The sequence below is a fragment of the Chiloscyllium punctatum genome, chromosome 11 (genome assembly GCF_047496795.1).
Source record: "Chiloscyllium punctatum isolate Juve2018m chromosome 11, sChiPun1.3, whole genome shotgun sequence".
Lineage (NCBI taxonomy): Eukaryota > Metazoa > Chordata > Chondrichthyes > Orectolobiformes > Hemiscylliidae > Chiloscyllium > Chiloscyllium punctatum.
Window position 1 is genome coordinate 101,438,996 of NC_092749.1, and position 22,422 is coordinate 101,461,417.

At 37.5% G+C, this 22,422-nt stretch overlaps 1 protein-coding gene and 1 long non-coding RNA gene across 6 annotated transcripts in view; both read left to right on the forward strand.

Annotated features, from left to right (window-relative positions):
• The first annotated feature begins 6,764 nt into the window (after positions 1 to 6,764).
• On the forward strand, positions 6,765 to 13,969 carry LOC140483273 (uncharacterized). The gene is made up of 3 exons (XR_011961923.1): positions 6,765 to 7,173; positions 8,553 to 8,674; positions 11,815 to 13,969. It is a non-coding gene; the product is annotated as an uncharacterized lncRNA (long non-coding RNA).
• Positions 13,970 to 15,781: 1,812 nt separating this feature from the next.
• Positions 15,782 to 22,422, forward strand: part of kiz (kizuna centrosomal protein) — a 202,420-nt gene continuing 195,779 nt past the window's right edge. For all 5 annotated transcript variants that reach the window (XM_072581417.1, XM_072581418.1, XM_072581419.1 and 2 more), the window contains exon 1: positions 15,782 to 15,910. In XM_072581417.1, the coding sequence (XP_072437518.1) occupies positions 15,846 to 15,910 (65 nt within the window). In that variant the 5' untranslated portion in view covers positions 15,782 to 15,845. The remainder of the gene's footprint in view (positions 15,911 to 22,422) is intronic.

Consider the following 22,422-nt stretch of genomic DNA (forward strand, 5'->3'; position numbering starts at 1 on the left):
CTCAGATGTTTTCCCTGTAATAAAATAGGCCTCATGAAATTGCAGCGTTGGTGCTTTAGAGAAAAAAAATTGGGAAATCAGATGTGAGAAAACAGGCGAAGCCAATGGATTTTGTTCAAATGGAAAGGAAAGCACAGTGGAAGCTTAAAAAACTGCAAAAGAATGTACAACCTGGCCAGGGATTGGTTGAGAAGAAAATGAAATTGCTTGTGTGGGTAAAGTTTACTCATGTATGCCAAGAGGAATGGGTGAAGAAATTAAAATTTTAAGAGATTTGGAAACAAGTCAGTCTTTGCTGATGAGAGATGAGGAAATGTGTAATTCAGAAGGAGTATTGCTAGAAAAATTGGTAATATGTGTTACTCATGGTGAGAAGAGCAGTGTTCCATTATAAAAAGTGAGGTAGGAGAGTCTGGGAAATGAAGTAGTGGTAAGAGTAATAGAGAAATTCTTGATTCCAGAAATACAGTTATCCTTAATAATGATAAAGCTACAGTGATGCCTACTGCGGTTGAAAACTCAATAAAAGATTAGGCAACTGAGTGTTACAAGAGGTTTACCCTGGGATTTTTTCTGACTGTGTGGTAACAAGGTCACAAAGTCACAAGCAGAAACAAGAGGAGAAATCAAAGAATGAAGATAAGGAATCTGACGTTAACAAAGACTATATTTGATCAAATGGTTGAGAAAAATCAAGAATAGATGGAGGACAAAGTGGACATTTTTAGTTCAGAGAAATCATCAAAATTAAAACAGAAAGCTTAAAAGCTAAAGCAACTGTGTCAAAAAGCATATACAGAAGAAGAATCTCAGTATAATCCCAAAATGTTGCTATCTTAATAATGAATTCTTGATGAGGAAATAGAGACTATCACATATTCAAGCAGATGAAAAATGGGCAAAAGTTAATCAAGTTGAATTATTGGTGGGTTATAGAAAGGAGGTTTTGTGGGTAGCACATGAATTACCAGAAGGATGCCCTTAGGGAGTAAGGAAAACTCAAGCCAAAATTCAAAAATGTTTTTACTGACCTGGACTGAATCAGGATGTGGTTGAATTTTGCTAGAGATGCCATACGTGTCAGGTAATTGGAAAACCACAGGCAATAATAAAACCAGCACATTTAATAACCATTCCCACATTTGAGGAATCTTTTACAAGGGTCTTAATTGATTGCATTGGACTCCTAATGAAACATAAAGTGGGAATCAGTATTTGTTGACTATAATGGATATGATTGCTAGGTTTCCAGAGGACATTCTGCAATGTAGTATCACTTGCTAAAAGGGTTGTAAAAGAATTACTCAAATTCTTCACAAGATATGGACTATCCACAGAAATACAATCGGATCAATGGTCAAATTTTACATCACAATTATTCAAGGAAATTATGGGTAGTTTTAGGAATAAGACAATTGAAATCCACTGCATTCCATCCAGAATTACAGGAACCATTGGAACGGTGGCATCAAACTTTAAAAACCATGTTGATATCTTATAGTCAGGACTAGCCAGAGGATTAGGATAAAGGAATTCCATCTGTGTTTTTTTTTGCAATGAGGGATGCACCTGATGAATCAACTAAATTCAGACCATTTGAATTAATTTTTGGCCATGAGGTGAGAGGATGATTGAAATTAATTAAGGAGAAATTGGTAAGTCAGAGCTCAGACTGTGTCAAATTTTAGGGAAAGATTAAGTAAAGTGGTGAGTTGGTTAGACAGTATTTTAAGATAGCACAGCATATGATGAAGCAGAAAACAGACAAGAAATCAAAATTTTGTAACTTTGCCAGTGGTGATAGTGTTAGTATTGCTATCAATGGTAAGTGAACCTTTAAAGGCAAGATTTAGTGGGTCTTGTCAAATCAAAAGGAAATTGAATGAGGTGAATTATTTAATAAGAATTCCAAATAGAAAGAAATGTCATAGATTCTGTCACGTGAATATGTCAAAATGTAGTTTGATAGAAAGGAAAGCAAAAGGAGAATGTGCTATCGGTTACATTATAGAGTGAACAACTAAGTTCAGATGTACTGGTATCCGTACCATTTGATTTTGGCACCATTCAGTTCAGTTCTGGTACCACAAATTAAATTGGACAATGAGGATATTCTCAAAAATTGAGATAAATTATTGAGTTATCTTCCAGAGGAAAATCAAAATAACCTGAGTTATTACAATCACATGGGGCATAATGTGGGTTAGCTGGGAAGTACTAATCTGATTATGTCTGGTGTTGATATCAGAAGTGTTGTTCCAATTAAGCAACATCCTTACAGACTTGATCTCTAAAGTTAGTATGGTTTCAAAAATAGATTGAACCCATGCTCAAAGACAACATAATTAAAGTGAGTTGTAGTAACTGGAGCTCATCCATTTTAATGGTGCCAAAATCAAATGGTATGGAATGACTATGTGTGGACTATCACTAAGTCAATGCAGTTACAAAATCTGATTCAAATCCTATTTCATGTTTGGAAGATTGTATTGAGAAGGTGGGACAAGCAACTTATATTTCAAAGTTGGACTTGCTCTGAGGATGCTGATAGGTACCTTTTTTTTTGAAAAAGCAAAGGAAATGTTGGTTTTTGTGACACCAAATGCATTATACCAGTCATGCCATTTGGCATGAAAAATGTGCCAGCATTTACTCATAAAGATATTTTGGGATTACCCAACTATGTGGTGTACATTGATGATATGGTGATTTTTAGTCACACATAGAAGGAATGTTTTGAGCATTTATCAGAATTGTTCGATTTACTTTGGGAGGTAGACTTTGGTGATAAACCTGGCTAAGACGGAGTTCGCAAAAGCTCAAGTTACATGCTTAGGCCATGTCAATGTGAAAACAAAGATTACTGGGGAGCTTCCTAGAACAATACTGAAGAGGAAGTGGGACAATTCTTGGGATTGAGTGGCTTTTATTGGATATTCATACTGAATTTTAGCAGTGGGGTTCCTCCACTGACTGATTTGTTGAAGGAAACATAACAATTCAGTCAACAGAGGAATGTCAGAAGGCATTTGACAACTTGAAATCTGTGTTAACTGCTGCCCCTTGTTAGCTACACGTAATTATGCAAAGCTATTCAAAGTGGCTATTGATGCAAATAATGTGGATGTTGGTGCTGTACTCTTGTGCGAAAACAATGAGAAGCTAGAAGGACCTATTGGATATTTTTCCAAAAAACTGACTAATCATCATCAGATATATTCCATGATCGAGAAGGAGACTTTGAGCTTGGTATTGGCATTGCGACATTTCAACATTTATACTGCCAGCAATGTGTCTGAGACAATTGTATGCACTGATCATAATCCCTTAAAATTTTGGTCAAAAATTAAGGATTAAAATATCAGTCTATTTAGATTGAGCTTATTATTGATGCCATTCAATTTGAAAATTTTGCTTGTGGCAGGATGAAAGTATGTAATTGCCAATGCATTGTTGCGACTTTGATGAAGGAAGATGGAGGTGGTCAGTGGAGGGTAAAACGTACTGAAGTGGACTGTAGTAGTGAATGTTTGCATTCTTAGAGTATGTGCATTGTAGTCTACTAATGATGTAAGGCAAGAGATTTTTAAAAATAAAGACATTTTTATATTTTGATTTTTTTTAAGGGAAGAGGTGTGGTAATACTATAGCTTTAAGAGGTGTATTTTGTCTATTTTTTTAATGAAGAAAGATTGAGACAAAGGTGATCTGCTCCAAAGCCATTAAAGTAAACAGCTTGTGAGCCTTTCTTTTATAAATGTTGGAACAATAGAAGCAGCCTGGGTGGGTCAAGCTCCCACAAAATCAGGATTATTTTTCATTTTAGCCTTCAGTCGCAATTACTAGAGTCTTGAAGCTGAATGTGAAAGCTTTTATTCCTCTCTCTGTTTCAGCTAAATGCTGGGGTTCTCTTCCTGCTGCTAGAATTGCACATGAGGCAATCTATTTGACTGACTTTGCCTTTGCCAAAGGTGTACTTATGGCATGTTACGACATTGGAACAGTTAATTAGTAATAATTAATATATACATTATTTTGTTAAGCATTTCTATAGAGTTACAGTGAAACCAATAATGTTCTTCTATTTTTATTTTGTCTGTATTTTAATTATAGTGCTTGAATAAAGTGTGTTTTGTTTCAGACCTGGTAGTTTGATTAATCAAATTGCATCTGAAGCACAATGCCTTACACTTACCTTTCAAGATAAGAAAAAATGTAGGTCTGGATTATCTTCTAAATATATTTTGAAGAGGTTTGGTCTGGTCCATAACACTGCATAATCCATTAATAATACAAGGCTGAATACTGATGTTCTGAACTAAATGATTTATTGAACTATGTAAAGAAATAAATATAATTTGGTGATACTGTGGTAAAATGCTCAGCCCACAGTGCTCTCTTCAGATCACAAACAAGTGTCAGGTGCCAGTTTCATACATCATTACTTTATTGGTTCATAAATACATATGTTTTAAGGAGCTACAAATCTTATAATGACATTGTTCTGCAAGCTCAGTTAGTAATCATCCTACTGTTGTTTCCCTTGTGATACCTGCCTTCAAAATAGGGAAAAAAGAGAATAGCATTTCTGGTACTTTGAGTGATACTGAACTATAAAATCGCCATTGAATTTAAGTTTAAAGCTATTCAAAGATGTGACTTTAAAAATTCTGCTTTTTATCACATGCCTTACATATTTTAAGGTTTTAACAGACACAAAGGTTTTTTTTAAAATTTATTTTTAATACCCTCCAAAACTCCTTTCTCTCACAAATGCATAATTGGTAACTAATTTTAAATTGATAGAACTTCTTACATCAATTTATTTGAAACTAAAGCAGGCAGAACTATATCTTATGTTTGAGTTCTTTGATTACAAATGATTAATTTACATTCATGATAAATTAACTAATAAAGTTCAATTTTATATTGTTGGAGTTTAAAAATAAAATGAACAACAATGGAAAAGCTGGCATAAGGTATATTATTTTCATTCTAACCAAAATTCTAAAACCATAGACAGAAAAATAGTTCAAAGTAAACAATTCCATTGCATCCTCACAAAAGGTAATTGAACTAAAATGTTGTTATTTCATAGAGGCTGCCAGACCTCTTGAATATTTCCACCATTTTCCATCTTTGTTTCAGATTCCCAGCGTCCTCACTGTTTTATTTTTGTACGGTTATGTTCTGGTCTTATTCTTCTCACATCAATTCTAACTATTTTTAAAGTCACTTTAAATTTATATTAATTTCTGTTCCCAGTTGGTGTATGATTACTGCCAATGTCCAGAATGTTACTTATGTCCAACATGCTTGAACATTTTTTTTAAAAAGCGCAGCAGGAAAGGAAATCATTTGCTTTGACCCAGGAACCCATCTCCTCTCACAGAAACGTAGGTTGGAAATATAAACAGCCAGGATGAATTTGACAGACACCGAATTCTTTTTACAATGATAATAGTCATAGAATCATGATTTGCATAATTATGAAAGAAGCAGTAAAACTGGATTTCAGCTATGAAGATAACCTATTAAACAGCAAAACATGAATAAATATCAGTCCAAAATTGGATCAATACACAACTTTTAAAAACCATATTAAATAAGACAAAAAACTTTCATAGTAAATCAACATTTGTTCAGTCCGTCATATGTATAGTGAACATTTAGCGTACGTTTGTTTCTTCCTCATTAGAGAAGTCTCAATTTTTATTCGTTACGTTATATTCGAATATTTGCATTTCAAAAGTGGACTGTTGAGGTCCTTCGTATGCTGAGGATCTAATGCGGCACTACACAAATATACGTTTCCATTTTCCGATTAATAAATGAGGATAGCAGAAAACGATCGTCTGTGGAGTTCAAGAACTTTCCTCTTAATGAAATCTCTCTTTCCACTCTTACTTTCCTATCAATTGTCCAATCAATTCAGGGGAAACCAACACTACAGTATTTCAACCAAGTTCCTGATGATCGAACAAATTACTATGAATAATTTAAATTTTAGAAATTCTAAGGTGTGTAGATTGTCTAGGCGCCTGGGATTGTAAAAATCGAGATTGACCGAGGAAATCTGCAACTTCACTGTTTTACCTGTCTCTTAATTGATTGATGTATTTCGCGAGGCGCTCCCTGCCTGCCTCCGCAAGTGCTCAGTTAAATACTCTTTCGTACATTACTCTCTCCCTAACTTCTAACACTTCATCCAGCTTCAGGCTCATCTATGGAATTAGCTCCCAACAACTTCAGCCGACCCCATCGCTGGCGTTGCCCGGTGAACACGGCCGCATTCCTACTCCATCGAGAGCAACGCCGCGGGATAGGAACAAATTCTCAACAATGTGATCTCCAAAAACCCAACAGTTTCCTCTTTCAGACTTTGATGGTTGTTCTCTTCAGCCTCAAAATATATAATTACCCGACTGGCATGAAATTGTAATATGATTTAGACTGGTGTATGTTGTCAGCTTCATGACGATGGCCTTTATCACAATAAAGTTGTTTCATACAAAAGATAATATGTAAATACTTTGTTGGTTCGAAATCTATTGTTGATGGTCTGGCTCAATTAGAATGTTGGCTTGTTAAGTCTGATTCTCCCCTCTTTCCAGCGAAGGTTAGTACGAACCTTTCAGTTGATACTCACGTTTTTATGTAAAAGACCATTTTTACGCGATCCTGAAATACACGTTAACTAAACCGTCAGCTGAAGGAGGTAACTTGGATTCAGAAGCGTGACATCAGCTGGGAGGAGAGGCGAGCAATGTTGTACCTGCCACCTAATGTTACCACAGATCGTTAGGCAATATTGTGTGGAAGTGCTCTTCTACATTTGTTGAAAAAAAAATGTAAACATAAAAGACCTATGGGAAGGAAGGATCAGAATAAAAGCAAACGGCTTTGGTGCCACGACCCCAGCAATATAAATGTTAGGATCGTTTGAGTTGGTATTCTCGAGGTTTATCACATAATAGCGTGAATGGGTAAATTATAGAGCCACGGCGGGGGTGCTGTAGCGATTTTCTCTACACGAAGATGTAACATTCCCTTTATTTCTGTAACATATATGGGGCAGACCACCAGATGCCTCGTATTACGGGTTCGGTTGCTAGGTAAGTATGAATACCAATCGCAGCACGAGGAAGAGATCACGGATACAGGCTAGCACAGGTGAGGAACTATCAGCTTACACCAAAAAATATACCAAAGGTTAATTCTTTTAGGCAAAGTTTGATATTTCCCAGTAAACTATAAATAACCCCAATCTTCCCTCCAAAAGCATGATGGTATTGCTCAGCTAGAGTGCAATCGGCAATCGTTTCGAAGTCCTTTCGTTTTAGGCACTGGTGGTCAGTTAATTTTAAAAAAAACAGGAATGGAAAATTTTTCATATTTCCGTCGCTTAAACGTTTTTGTATAAGCTATCAAATCAGAATATAATCACAGCTCTGTGAGATTTCGATACAAGATAATTTGTATGCGTCGGTGTGTGAAATGCTCTCGTTCCGCAGTATAAATGCCCAATCTCGAATTGGGTGGCTATAATATATCTCCATAATTTCGGCTGTTGAATGCTCTGAAATTTAAGAATTGATATGAAAGTGTGATTTGGTGAATATATCCAAACGTGGCGTCTAAATTGTGTGTGTTGTTCAGCTCTCAAGTACTCGCACTTAACTGAAATACTCGCTATGAAATCAAACAGTATGGTTTAAATGGTGAAGTGGTGTGTTTCTCTAATTTCCCTTTAAATCTGTTCGGTACATTCCCATCTGTACGTCTCTGTTATAATGAAGTTGTTTTATCTTAAGTGGGGAAGAAACAATTCCTGTCGCATGTTGTTAATGATCGCTGCAAACAAGATATGAGCGAAGCAGCAAAAGGCTGGAAGTCATGTTAACCCATAGGTTTACCTTTTCTATTAACCCTACTGTTGCAGCCTCAGAAAGATTCCTATGACTCCTCCTGACAGGAGTGGACCAATACAGTTCCTCGTGTGAAAGTCCGAAAAAGCGAAATATATCATTGAGTTATTCACATTTTATATCTGTGTACATTAAAATGTAAACACACAAAGAGCCAAACATAATTGGAAAAGATATAAACCCTAATAAATTAGAAAGAGATTCCAACGATGTTGTCATTTTAAATGCAAGTTGTTATATTGATAATAGGAAAACAAAGGGCTGTATATTTTAAAATCATGAAGACCACTTTCTGCTTAATCTGTGAAAGCGTGTGCCTCAGAACTTCCGCCAAATAGTCGTAAAGACATGAGCATTTTGCATTTAGTACAAAAATCGGTTACCGTCGCAATATGCACAAAAGGTATGTTCGTCTGCCTTTGGGAAAAACTTCTAGATGTAAAACGGCATGTTATTAGATAAGTATTCCTACCATAATCGCCTAAATGAAGATCTTAGTTTGTTTTCTTTTAAACGCTGACAGTCGCTGTTGCATGAGAACCATGGTATAAAAGTTTTATTTCGACAAAAATGTTTTTTTCCTACCACATGAATTATACGCAACCTGTCTTTTTTTTAAACCAGGTACTTGAAAAAATGAGTTACTGAACTGGAACGGATAAGTCGCCTGCTGAATTTGACGATTAGCTGATTATTTATTACTCCATTCAGGCAATACCAGAAATCTCCAAAGTTGCATCTTTCAGGTACACAGTGTGGGACTTGACCTACATTGTAATTAATTTGAATTTCTAAATTTGTGGTATTATTGCAAAATTTGTAAGACAAAATGTCAGCTGAATTTCAGGAATTTCACAAAGTACAACGATCTCTAACACCATTTTAGTGGTAAACTGAAAAGGAGTTACTATATCGAGAAATAATTGTACAATTTAAAACGTATTTAAAGATAGTTACGTTACTGGAGTGTGTTACAAATGTTCCAAATGCAGACCAACCTCAGTTAACCAACGTGAATAAACCACTTACGGAAATGATTACAAATGTTAAACATTGATCACTCAATCGGTGCGCATGCTTTTTTTAAATGTGTGAATGAGACCCCAAATGTACAAATCGTCCTCCTGGCTGGTTCTTCGTGTTATCTGAAACGAACGAATAATTGAATCCAAGGTTGTAGCGAATGAATTTCGTCAATCGTCAGATAAAACCTGCTCCACATAAAACACTATGCCAAATGTTGCAAGTCTCTCTGACTAGTCCCTGGGCAGCCAGATAATTCAGAAACTATTTGTATTAGCTGTTTATCAAATTATTAACAGCACAGATGTTGTTTGGCTGAAGAGCAGCTGAACCTCTATCTCTAAGACAGTGAAACAAAGGTCTGCAGGAATAATTGTAGATGTGCATGGAATATTAAATTAATTTACTGCACTTAATTCTTATGCAAATCCTGACCCCTGATGCAGCATATCAATTACCCCTCTGCACAGGAAAAGGAAAATACTCCTTTTTTTGTAATTCAGGAGGAAAAATGTTGAAAAGCATCAGACAGCAATACCAGTCGATGGTATTACCATATTAATTTACAACAGATGATAAATACAGTTCTTCAGACATATGCAGCTTTAGATAGCTTTAGTGTTGGCAACAAAGACAAAAAAAAATCTAAACAAGAGGCTTGCAGAAAGCTGCAGCTGTCTAAATGTGTGTGATCAGGCTGTTTCTATGTGGCTGAAGGGACTGGTCAATAAAACCTCGAGCCCCCTATTTTAAGCTTTCATCATATTTTTAATGAGGAAAAATGAATACGATGAATAATGCAGTTGGAACCTTCCTCGACCTTTCGGAGACCCCAGCGGTGAAATGATGTTTCTGTCTCCCTTCGTCACATACAATATGTGCTGCCTTTCAGCTCCCGGTAGCACAAACAAAAGCCTTATAACAATATCAATTAATCATGCGGCAGGCAAACAAGGGTATTTATTCCCACTACAAATAGCCTCACAGTGAGCGCATGAATGGCCGTGATTAGCATGAGAAAAGAGGAGCAAAACTCGACAGTTCAACAGCTAAAGAGCAATTTGATGGGGCTGGGATGGGGAAATTGCTTGATTAGTGTGTGTTGAAGGAGCTGACAATTAGGCACCTCAGCTGTGAAACACGGTCGGGAAACAGCCAGTGCACCCAGTCAAAACAAGAGAGTATACATTTCAGAAGTGAACCTTGTCATTTCAACATCGTGAGCATTATTCCAAACACTGGAACACATACTGGGTGGAATTCAATATTGCAATTCGCACCTCATATGTATTATGCGTAATTTATAATTAAAAAGGATCTCACACGACATTATAAAGTCATAGTCAATGCAGTGATAATTATGGCAAAATAATATCTTGATTTTGATTTATCCGCCTTGTGATTTCAACTGTAGCTTTTTTGTGGTAATGTGTTCAGAAACATGTTTTGAAAAATTAACTCAATATAATATTAATTATTACAATTTCAATGATTGAGCACGTGACGCTCAGTGGGCTTGATAGAGATGTCATTCCAAAGTCAATACCGTAATTGTTTATTTAGTACTTGTGCACACTTACAAGCGATACACTGTACATTTAGGAAAAAAAACATGGAGACTGTCCACAGCATTATTTTGATTAGTGTTTCAAACACAAATGTACTGGTCAACAAATACATCTGGCGTGGCGAAATATTTTCTAATCTTTCTTTTTACAAAAGGACTTTTTAATCAACACAACTCATTTAAACTAAACGAAGGGCTTATTATTGAAAACGGCTTCTCCATTATTTGAAGGACACGTTTCTTTATTGCAGGTGTACCTAAAAGAGATATATTAGCCGTTATGGAAGACTCGCTTTTGCAATAACAGAACATACAAACGGCGATTTTAAAGTTGAAGCTGAAAAAATCGCGATAAAATAAATATCATGACAGTATTAAAAAGGCAAAATCGTTAACGCAGAAGAGTCGATTTTATGATTCTATGATACGATGCACTATAAATTATTGATGCATCAGGTAACCGAACTTAATCCACTCGCGTCGGTGGTGAAAGTATGTCCCGGGTTCATATTTATTAGATATCGTGTCGTGTTGGCGAGACCCACTTGGCTGCACTACTCGACGTAGTCTGTTACCAATTACTGTACTTCTGGTTTTACGAGAGACTCTTGTAACACCACCGCGTTTCTTACACTGCACCTGATCCTTCAGATAACTAAGGCAGTTCCACTTCTCATGGTGATACTAAGTTTGAGAAGCGAAGCTCAACACAAATAAAGTTGAAATGGACATCTATACATTTTATGGCATAATATCATCGCTATAATGCAGTCAGGTGGCCCAGAAAGCACATCTAGTTTATAAAAGCCTCGGTGAACCGCAGCTGCGGGCAAATGAAGCCTTTGGTATGCAGACTGCACTTCACAGTTAGCAAATCATGTGCTTTCGGAAGCATTGTATACCCACAATCTTTTTGTAAGGATAGGTAACAAATTTGACCTTGTCTTTAAAAAAAAAATCTGCATTAGAGATCCGTGGACGTTGCAAACCGAAGTCCTTCCACTTGCACTAGTACGAGATCAGTATGCAACAGTCCACTTTACAAATTAAAAGATCGTCCAAAATTAAACCGTAGCGAGTGATTATTTTAAGTAACTCATTTAAATTTGTAAGGTCTTGATGTACAATGACCTTACAGTACATGAGTTTATAAATAAATCAGAACTCGTAGAGTAGGTCGTGACGGGGTATTTAAATTGCTGTGAAGTTTAGCGTTATTATTTATTCAGTTATTAATATGTGAACCGCCAAGAACATTTCCAGACATATTGAAAGATGTGTTTCTGTTACACTTAGGACGCCTGATGTTTGATTCACACTGGATTTCGTTCTCCAGAGATGCACAACGCGATAAATGCAGCAATTTTCTCCAATGGGCAGCTTTGAAGAACATGGCAATTTCAAGCTGCTGGATGTTATTTAGTGTAATAAGAAATAAAACGATCCTATTTCTGAAATAACAGTGTCTATCATCAGTTGAACTACACTGAAAAGGTAATTGTTTCCTGATGATAGATCCATTACAGCCGATCGTGGCCTAAAATCATCCAATGCACCGTGAAAATGAAGGGCAAAATCGGTCTTTGCACCTTAATCATCAGAGTAAGTTTGTGCCTAGACCAACAGCTGTATGCTGCACTCAGTCGAGCCAGCCCCTGGTCCTAGTCATTGAATTCTCAGTTGCAAAGGTTAGAAGGCCTCATATTAGATAGTTTTAGTTTCTCCCTACCAACAATTACAATCAGAGGGAAATAGTTGAATCCAGCACACGGGGGCATTGAAATTACTGTTTCAAGAGGGTTTAAATTGTAGCTAAATTGTGTGTGTGATTTTTAAAAATCATTTTCGATGTCGTTTCTGTTTCTAAGAAATATTTCTATGAGGGTTAATATTAGCGCTCGATGATGAAAAATGCCACAATGTGCTCCGTAGTTTTAAAACATCGCATTTACACAAGGCAGAATATCACAGGTTCAAAGCATATTAGTCTCGTAATTATTTTGACTTGCTGCTGAAGATCGATTATCCGTAACAGTCTTGGTCCCGCAACCATGGGAAATATCATCAACAGCCCCACATGGGGAAACACAACTTGTTTTTGAGTATTGTTCGTCACTGGTTTGTTATGTCTATCGATCGGAACAATCCATCATCACTAGACGATGTAGATTATAATATGTTGTGTTAATTATTAACGCCGTTCCAATGTAAGCATCACTGTATGTGTGAAAAGAAATGCAAAGGTTTCTGAAATAACCAATTAGTATATTTTTGTTTAGTTGTTATCGCTTATGCTCACGATCCAGTTGTACAATGACGCGACGAAGCAATATTCCACCATTGGCATTTCTATTCTGATGAGAAATAAATTTTTTATCCTGGAAAAAATAACATCCAGCCAAAAAATAATGTAATAGACGAGGGATGGAGTAGAAAGCGAAGCAGCAACGTGGTTTCATTTTCAAAAGTGCTCAATTATTAGGACTTTACAAAAGGGAATCTAATGGAGGAAAGGCCAAAGGCACTCAGACAGTGGCTGTTCCATACATTGCATCCTATTAACTCAGGTTGTAACTCTTAAAAGATGATAGCAGCAGATGATTCCGTGTAAGCGCTGTTTTAGCTCTGACATTATTTATAGAGCCTACTAATAGCGCTAACAGTGGAAACCAGGGCTAATTAAGCGTCCTCTCGGATGCTCGTATCATTTGACCCGTGTTACTATCGCTGTCCTGGAGTGCAAATGGGAAAAGAGAGGACGAGGGTTAACTAACTGAATCGATCTACATAAGAAGCTTTGTTTATAGTTTATTAAACATACAACTTGAATAGACTAATTATCTGCATGTTACATATGTTTGACGACCAATCTGTCATCATGAACAATGCTTTCACTTTTATGTGTTGGGAGATTCGGAACGCTTACAAGAGTTCTAACGCGAAAAGCCTATCCCTCAGTTTGGCAGCTCTTCTAGCGGAAACAGTGAGAAAGTAGCAAATATTATGAAGCAAAATATTGGAAAATGTTACTATGTGTTTAAGATGCGATACATTAACAATTAGGAATGGTAAGAGTATAGTGCAATATTGAATTTTAGTTGCAATATTATTTTAAAAGATGGATTTTTAATATTATTTAGAAATACTTTGGAGGAAATACAGCCTCGCGTCTACATGAGCAAAAGTTATTTTAATGAGTTTCAACGAGTTTATACAAATTATAGTGATTAACGAGATTATTTGGCAGATCTCAACATCACACTCAACTTTTTATTATGTTGTAGATGTGTGACACAATATGAACAAAGTAAATTTGAAATTCACAACGCGGATATTATTTATTTAATGTGTTATGAACAACTGTTGATATGCATCATGATTATACTTGTATATCACGTCTCTGCAATTTTAAGGACCTATATTAAATGTTCCACATCAACGTTTTGTCTAACTAATTATAGTTACATTTATTGTCGATAGGTCTTTGTGAGGTTGTTGATCACGATCTTTTATTTTGTTGCGAAGATCTGCCTGGAATAAAGTGAAACAGATGCTCCTGTGTTTGTCAGCTGTTACTGTTTGTAAAAGGTCAAAGTAGGAGGCAGAGAAGGACCAGGCAACGAAGCAATTAAGTAGAGAAGGCAGAATGCTGCAGACTGGCTCCAAATTTATACAAGAGAGATGGGGCAAAAGAAGGTATAGAAGTAGCGGTGCAGTATAAAATCAAAGGAACTTCATACTCCACATTAACATAGTTATTTATTCATTGAATTTTTGTTTCCATCTATATCCAGCACACATAAAATATGCACTTCAGAAGGGCTCATTATTCCAAGAGAACTGAACCATAAGACACTTTTCTTTAGTCAAATAGATTTAGTTTATCTTGATTCAATTCTCTAATTTGTTGCCTAATCGTGACAGAATTACTAAAGTTGTATAATTGCACGAATGTATAAGCTCCTTTTTACTTTGCACAGATGGTATCTTGTGAATAATCGCAAAAATTGATTTTTTAAAGATATGCTTAACCCTTAATAGATAAGGAATCTCATTGTCACCAGAAATATTGCAGAGTTTCGGAAATAGGCAAAAACAATCCGAAGGTGGCACAGTGGTTAGCACTGCTGCCCCAAAGCGCCAGAGACCCAGGTTCAGTTCCCACCTCAGGCGACTGACTGGGTGGAGTTTGCACATTCTGCGTGGGTTTGCTCCGGTTTCCAGTCCAAAAAATGTGCAGGTTAGGTGAATTGGTGAATTGGCCATGCTAAATTGCCCGTAGTGTTAGGTGAAGGGATAAATGTAGGGGAATGGGTCTAGGTGGGTTGCGCTTCGTCGGGTCGGTGTGGACTTGTTGGGCCGAAGGGCCTGTTTCCACACTGTAAGTAATCTAATCATAATGGCGTTAACAGACCGATTTAACATTTAGATCCTAGAAACGTTTTGCTTTAATCTTTGTTAGGAAACGGTTTCTTGCAATTTATGAATAATTTATGTTCATTTAAAATAGAGTCATCTAATATCCCACAACGTATCATGTGCACAATAATATCGGAGAGTTAAAATACAAGTTTTCAGTATTGCACTCTTACGCTATCCAATTGTAATTCTACACCCAAATAGTGTCATTTACACACACATTGACATATGGTTAGATATTTTTATGGTTTGGATGATCAGATATTGGGAATGCTTTTCGTGAAACGAAAATTAGCACAGATGTCTTATCAGTTCCTTCACAGGTAAAATCATGAAGGTTCAGTGGATTTCATTCAATTGTTACGGTTGGCATAATTGATACAGGTCCAAACGTGCGCAAGATAAAAGAGAATATAAATACAAAGTGCAGGACATGATTTGCCGACCCACTACATGTTGGCATGATTTGTGCAGCATTTTGCAATATAATGAAGATATGCTGCATTGAGGAGTTGCAGGTGTGAATCTTCTGATACTTGTTTGCTATTGACAAAGTTTACCTTAGCGACAATTTGTCATAAAACCATGAATACATGATACTGACTTTTACGTTGTCTATCCAATTGAAATTCTCCTGCTCAGTTATACCAATCTCATCCAGCAATCATTTTCTGAACTGAGTGGATGGCCATCTTTTGTAGTTTAAAAGCACGTCCTTTTGTTTTTGAGCTGCACTTCTCAATAACAGCGAACATCCTACAATTTTCTAATTATTCACAATTACTGCAGTGACATAAATCCACCAGCTAAATGTATATTACAGTTGAAGCATGTTGGTGGGGTGGGAGTAATGGGACTGGGCGCGGTTGCTATGGTAACGCTGCAAGCCGGGGCTGGCTGTGGCGGCCATGGCGGCTAACGATCCGGCCTTCCTGGAGAGATTGGGCGAACTGCAGCGGCAACTGCACGGCAGGTGAGCTTCCAGTTTTTTTTCCCCCCTCTCTCTCTCTCGTCCAACCCTTTCCCGGTTTCGGGATCGTCTCGGAAGAACGGTAATTCCGTTCTCTCTCTCTCTCAACGGCGCTAGGCCGCGGCCTCATGCCCGCAGGCCTCACGCGAAGCCTCGGGCTCGAGTGGGAGGCTCACCTGCGGTCGTGATAAGTAGATCGAGTCTGTCGCCCGTCGGGGTTTTCCAGCCTACTGCAGTTGCACCGTTTGGTTTAGCATGGACCAGAAACTCACTTGCCTTTGAAGAGCTGTGGGTCGATTTTCAAAACGAGATACAACCACACGCAGGTCCCATTTTGACTAAGAAAATTTTGTTTTTATAGCGACATCTCAAGAACTCCTATGGCTTTTAAAATTCAGGGAAGTACTTTTTTAAAAGTATAGTTTTGTTTGTAATCAAACGAATGGGGCGGTTTAATGTTGCTTGTGTCTTTTAAAATCGCAGTCAGACTTTTCGAAGTTTCTGTTCAGAACTCCTCTAATTCAACAAGTGCTCTGAAAACGTTTGCATCCTGATGGGGCTTTATATGTCACTCAAAATGAATGAATGATACCTGACTCATCTGTCTTCCATTTGTGTGCTTAAGAATTTCCTAAATTCCATAACTCAGAATTCTACAATCCTTCAACTCTGGGCTTCTTGTGCACAGTGTAACATCCTTTGTCGACCCAATGTATATGTACGGTTTTCTGTTATTTAGGCTCCAAACTCTGCCTTTTGAGTTCCTTAAATTCTGTGCCTGTGCACTTCCCTCCTGACAAAGGAGCAGCATTTTGAAAGCTTGTGATTTCAAATAAACCCATTGGACTACAGCCTGGTGTCACCTTGTCTGGCTTTGTCCACTCCAGTCCAACACTGGCAACTCCACGCTTTGAGCTCCTTAACATCAATGTCTTTGATTAAGTGTTTAGTCTTGTGTCCTAATATTTCTTTCTTTGGCTTCATGCTGGATTTTGTTTGGTTACACTCTTGTGAAGTGCCTTGGAACATTTTCCAGGGGCAGTGCTTCCCAAACGTTTTCCCATTGTGAAGCTTCAAAATTGCTATGACCCCTCAGTCAGAACTGACAAAACTGAGGCCTGTTGTAACTTGGTCAGAGCTTCATGGCAGCCTTTGCTGCCTCAGAACTTGTGACCACAAAATTTCAGCTCCCAACTGAGGCCCTAATCCTCACTTTGGAAAATGTGCCCTTTAGTACAAAAATTACCGTCTATACGTAGAATTACTGCAACATTGATACATTCTTGGCATTTCTGGAAGTGTAGATGTCAATGGCAAGGCCAGCATTTATTCATCCTGAATTCTCCTTGGAATGATGGTGGTTAGCCATCTCCTCAGATTGTTGCAGTCACTATAGTGCGGATGCTCCCACAGTACTGTTATGAAAGAAGTTCAAGAATTGTGACCCAGTGACAGTGAAAGAACAACAATATATTTGAAAGTCAGGATGGTATGGGACTTGGAGTGACTTTGTAGATGGTGATATTCCTGTACACTTGTAGCCCATGAACTTCCAGCTGTTGGCTGTAGTTTGGAAGATGATATTGAAGGAATAGTGTATCTGGTGAGGGGATGCTTGAATTAGAATGTTGAATTTAGTAGAAATTTGAGGTTTATTAAATAGTTCTAATGGAATCTACTTTAAATATATAAAACAGATTGTCATACCTACGTCAGATTTTAAATAACATTGCTATTTTTCACAACACTTGATTTCTTTGATTTTATCAATCCTTTCACTAGTATAGGATAGCCAACTTTTAAAGATTAAAAAAATGAAAAGAAAAATGTTTTATCCAATTAAGAATCACAAGTATTTAATTCCTTTCAGAAATGTTCTGGATTATTTAAGATTACAGCTTCAGTCCTGGGAAAGTGATGGAAAATATTGATTGATTCTTCAGTAGTTGTGCCATTTATGTTCAGGGTGTTAGCTAGTGACAGCTGCCGCAGCACATATTTGCAATCTCTGATGCTTATTTATTCTAAGTGTTCCTTAACTTTAAATTTGCCAGTATGGATAGTTTCAGTGTAACCACCAACACAGCTTACTGAATACATTTGTGGTAAAAATTCCAGTTGTCATTTCTGCATTTAAAGGTGATCAATTTTCAAAAAAAAAAAAGATCCAGTAACTAAAATCACTCTCTAAGTACTAAATGCCTAATTATATTCTCGCTGTAATTAGAACAAAAATATTGGTTGCACTGAAATGGATTTTTAATATAATTTTTGATGTTCCTTTTTCACAATGTTTCCTCAACTGCATGAACATTATTTAAATTTTGAGCATGTATTAAAACAAATAAAAACAAAGTGCTGGAGAATTGCAGCAGCTCTAGTAAAATCTATGGAGAGCAAAATCAAGCTAATGCTTTGAGTCCAAATAATTCTTTTTTTAGAGCTGTAGTTTTTAAAAACTTTTTGGTAGAAAGTTCTGAGTTGATTTACATGGCAAAGTATATTTTAAAAATATGCAAATAGATAGAACAGAATACAAAAATTTGTGCTTTTTTACTTAGGTACTTCTCACAAGGTCAACATTTTCAAAATATTTTCTGACACTTAGAGCTTGGACTCCATAAAGAAGAATCATAGAATCGTAGATACGAACAGTATGGAAATAGACCCTTCGGTCCAACTCGTCCAGGGTGACCAGATATTCTAATCTAATCTAGTCCCATTTGTCAGCACTTGGCCCATATCCTTCTAAACCCTTCCTATTCATATTCCCATTGATATGCCTTTTAAATGTTGTAATTATACCAGCCTCCAGTACTTCCTCTGGCAGCTTATTTCATACATACATCACCCTTTGTGTGAAACGTTTGCCACCTAGGTCCCTTTGAAATCTTTTCCCCCCTCACCTTAGACCTATGCCCTCCAGTTTTGGACTCCCCCATCCTGGGAAAAAGACCTTGTCTATTTACCTTATCCATGCCTCTCATGATTTTATAAACCTTTGTAAGGTCTCTGCTTGCCCTCCGACCCTCCAGGCAAATAGCTCCAGCCTATTAAGCCTCTCCCTATAGCTCAAACCCTCCAACATCCTTGTAAATCTCTTCTGAGCCCTTTCAAGTTTCACAACAGCTTTCCTCTAACAGGGAGTTCAGAACTCAACACAGTACTCCAAAAGTGGCCTAACCAATGTTCTGTACAGTGGCAGCTCCTGTACACAATGCACTGGCCAATAAAGGAAAGTATACCAAGCACCTTCTTTACTATCCTATTTACCTATTACTCCACTTTCAAGGAATTTTGAATGTGCACCCCAAGGTCTCATTGTTCAGCAGCATTCCCCAGGACCTCACCATTAAATGTATAAGTCCTTCCCAGATTTGCCTTTCCAAATTGCAGCACTTCTCATTTATTTAAATTAAACCCCACCTGCCACCCCTCAGCCCATTGGCCCATCTGATCAAAATCCCATTGAAATCTTAGTAAGCTTCTTTGCTGTCCACTGCATCTCCAATTTTGGTGGCTTCTGCAAACTTACTAACGGTACCACCTGTGTTCACATCCAATAAATGATGAAAAGCAGTGGACCCAGCACCAATGCTGGTGGCACACTACTGGTCACAGGCCTCCAGTCTGAAAATCAACCTTCAAACTAGTTCTCCCTGTATTCTATGCGATCTAACCTTGTAAACTGGTCTATCAGAGGCAAAGTTATGTAAAAGATATGAAAGAAAGTTAAAAGTTGCTGTAAAAACTAGGTTTAGAAAGTACCTGAAGTGAGAATAGCACAGTTAATATTTCAGATCAGTGACCTTTTGTCGAAACTATTTGATAGGGTGGCATGGTGGCTCAACTGCTTCCTCACAGCACCAGGAACCTGGGTTCAATTCCTCAGGTGTCTGTCAGTGGGGAATTTGCACATGCTCACCATGTGTGCGTGGGTTTCCCCCAGGTGTTCCAGTTTCCTTCCACAATCCAAAGATGTGCAGATTAGATAGATTGGCCATGATAAAATTTCCATAGTGTCCAGGGATCTGTAGGTGAGGTTTTATAGCTATGGGAAATGCAGGGTTTTGGAGAGGGTGTGGGTCTGGGGATGATGTTGTTTGGAGGGTCAGTATGGATTCGTTGGGCCGAATGGCCTGTTACCACACTGTAGGGATTCTGGATGCAAAGGTACAGACCTGAAACTTTAAATCTATTTTTCTTTCTACCGATGCGGCGTGACCTGCTGAGTATTGCCGCATCTTTTGGGTTTTCAATTCATAAAGAAAGAAACTTGATTCATCATTGACAGTTGAATGATTTAGAATATTTGCACAATTTCAGTAATTTTGTCTTCACTCCCATTTCCCTTTCAAGAAAAGATCACTTATCCATCATGTTGAAGCAAGCAGGTATCTTGAAAATTTTTAAAAAAATTAATTTTCCCTCAGAGGTTTCACATCACATCAACATTCTCCAAAAGTATTGTAATTGAACAGTGCATGACACATAAAAATACCACTTAATTACACCTCAAACTCAGCAATCCATTATAACAGTTCATCATTTTGGAGCTCAAATTATCTTTATATGGACCTGTTTTAATTTCATCAAGTTCCACTTAACCACTATTTACAGTCTTGTTTTGGTACCATTGCCCACCAATAGCATTTACTATTAATTTGTTGAGAGTGTGTTCCTGGAAAAGCACAGCAGGTCAGGAAGAAGGATTCCGGCCCGAAACGTCAATTTTCCTGCTCCTCGGATGCTGCCTAACCTGCTGGGCTTTTCCAGCAACACTCAACTCTGATCTCCAGCTTGTGCAGACCTCACTACTTCCTATTAATTGCTGTTGCCACTATCTTCAAAACTATAATTTGTCCTGAAATGGTGCTACTTACTCTCTTAGGGCAATATTTATGATCACTGCAGTTGACTGACTCAAAAAAACAGAATATTGTTACTCAGATTGAAGCAGTATTTGAGCGGTAACAGAGTGGGTCGTTACAATCCTAATGTCTTAACAAGATTGGGAAAAATTAGGGGAGCAGAAACATGAATGTTAGTTCTCTTTATTTGGATTTACGCAGTTTACTTTCCTGCAGGAATCAAAAAGGAAGGTCCTTTGATTTATTTTTCTTGAAGCGGGTCGCAGATTTCTTTTTGTTTTTTTTTGGGATCCCAGCAGTTAGCATTACAGACAAATGTGAAAGGTAATATGCAATGTTTCACTGGTTTTGAAGCTGTGTATTCTAATATTGATGTGGAAACTACAAAATTAAAATAACAATGTTAAATATATTTTAATTAATTAATTGTTTTTGCAAATTTAATTCCAGGAGGATTAGGTCACTTCGAATTTGGTTAAGAATAAATGATTCTTATGAGGCATAGTACTTGAATTCTGAAAGAAGTCCTCTGCAGATTCTTGGAATATATATATGGTATACTTAGTGAGCTGCACAGTCTAGGGTAGTCTAATGTTGATGCTTGTTCAATGCTAAATTGAAGAATTTCAGCTTAACTGCTCAGCAAGGACATTGCCAATGGCTTTGTTCTAGAATTGGCGAAGTACTAACTAGGTTTCTTGCTCTTGACTAGGAGAAAGTGAGGACTGCAGATGCTGGAGCTCAGAGGCGAGAATGTAGTGCATGAAAAGCACAGCAGGTCAGGCAGCATCCGAGGAGCAGGAGACTTGACGTTTCAAGCATAAGCCCTGATTCCTGATGAAGGGCTTCTTCCCGAAACATTGATTCTCCTGCTCCTCAGATGCTGCCTGACCTGCTGTGCTTTTTCAGCACTACTCTCTCAACTTCTTGCCCTTGACCCCATTCTACTGCTCCTGAAAGTGCACTGTGGACATTGGCTGAGGACAGTGTTATGTATGGATGTGATGACTCTCCTACCCAATATTTCATTGACCCGACCCACATGAGGAGTGGCATTTTGTACCAGGTATTGATGCTAGAGGTGCAGCTGAATCTTGCAATGAGCTTGCAATCTTCAAGAAAAGTGGGCTAAAGTTAACTTACAATTCAGCCTCAAACTGAAATAAGGTTTAATGTGTAGTCTTTATCTCCGCATTCTCTTATTTTTGTTCAGTTGTTCATGTGGACTTTTCCTGTTTGATAATCAGTACAAGTACACAATCCTTTATCCGAAACCCTTGGAGCCAGCTGGTTTTCGGAATTCAGAAGTTTTCAGATTTCGGAATAAGTGACAGTTTAATGGTGGAATAAAATAAACGTACCAAACAGCAGACGCTCCTGTGAGTACTATGAGTGCTGAGACAGAATTGATGCCTACCAGCGCTGGGCCACGCCACCATGTCACATCTGAATGACGTGGGTCAAGTGGTTGTGGAGTTGGGTTAACTGTTTGCATGCCAAACAACCTTATTGTGGAGAAAAAAGCTTCACGAAAATCTTTGGATTTCGGATAAAGAATTGTGAATCTGTACCTCCGTTCAAGTATGGATGGAGACATGCAAGTTTTAATTTCAACTTCAGCATTTAGTTTAACAAGTGAAAAAT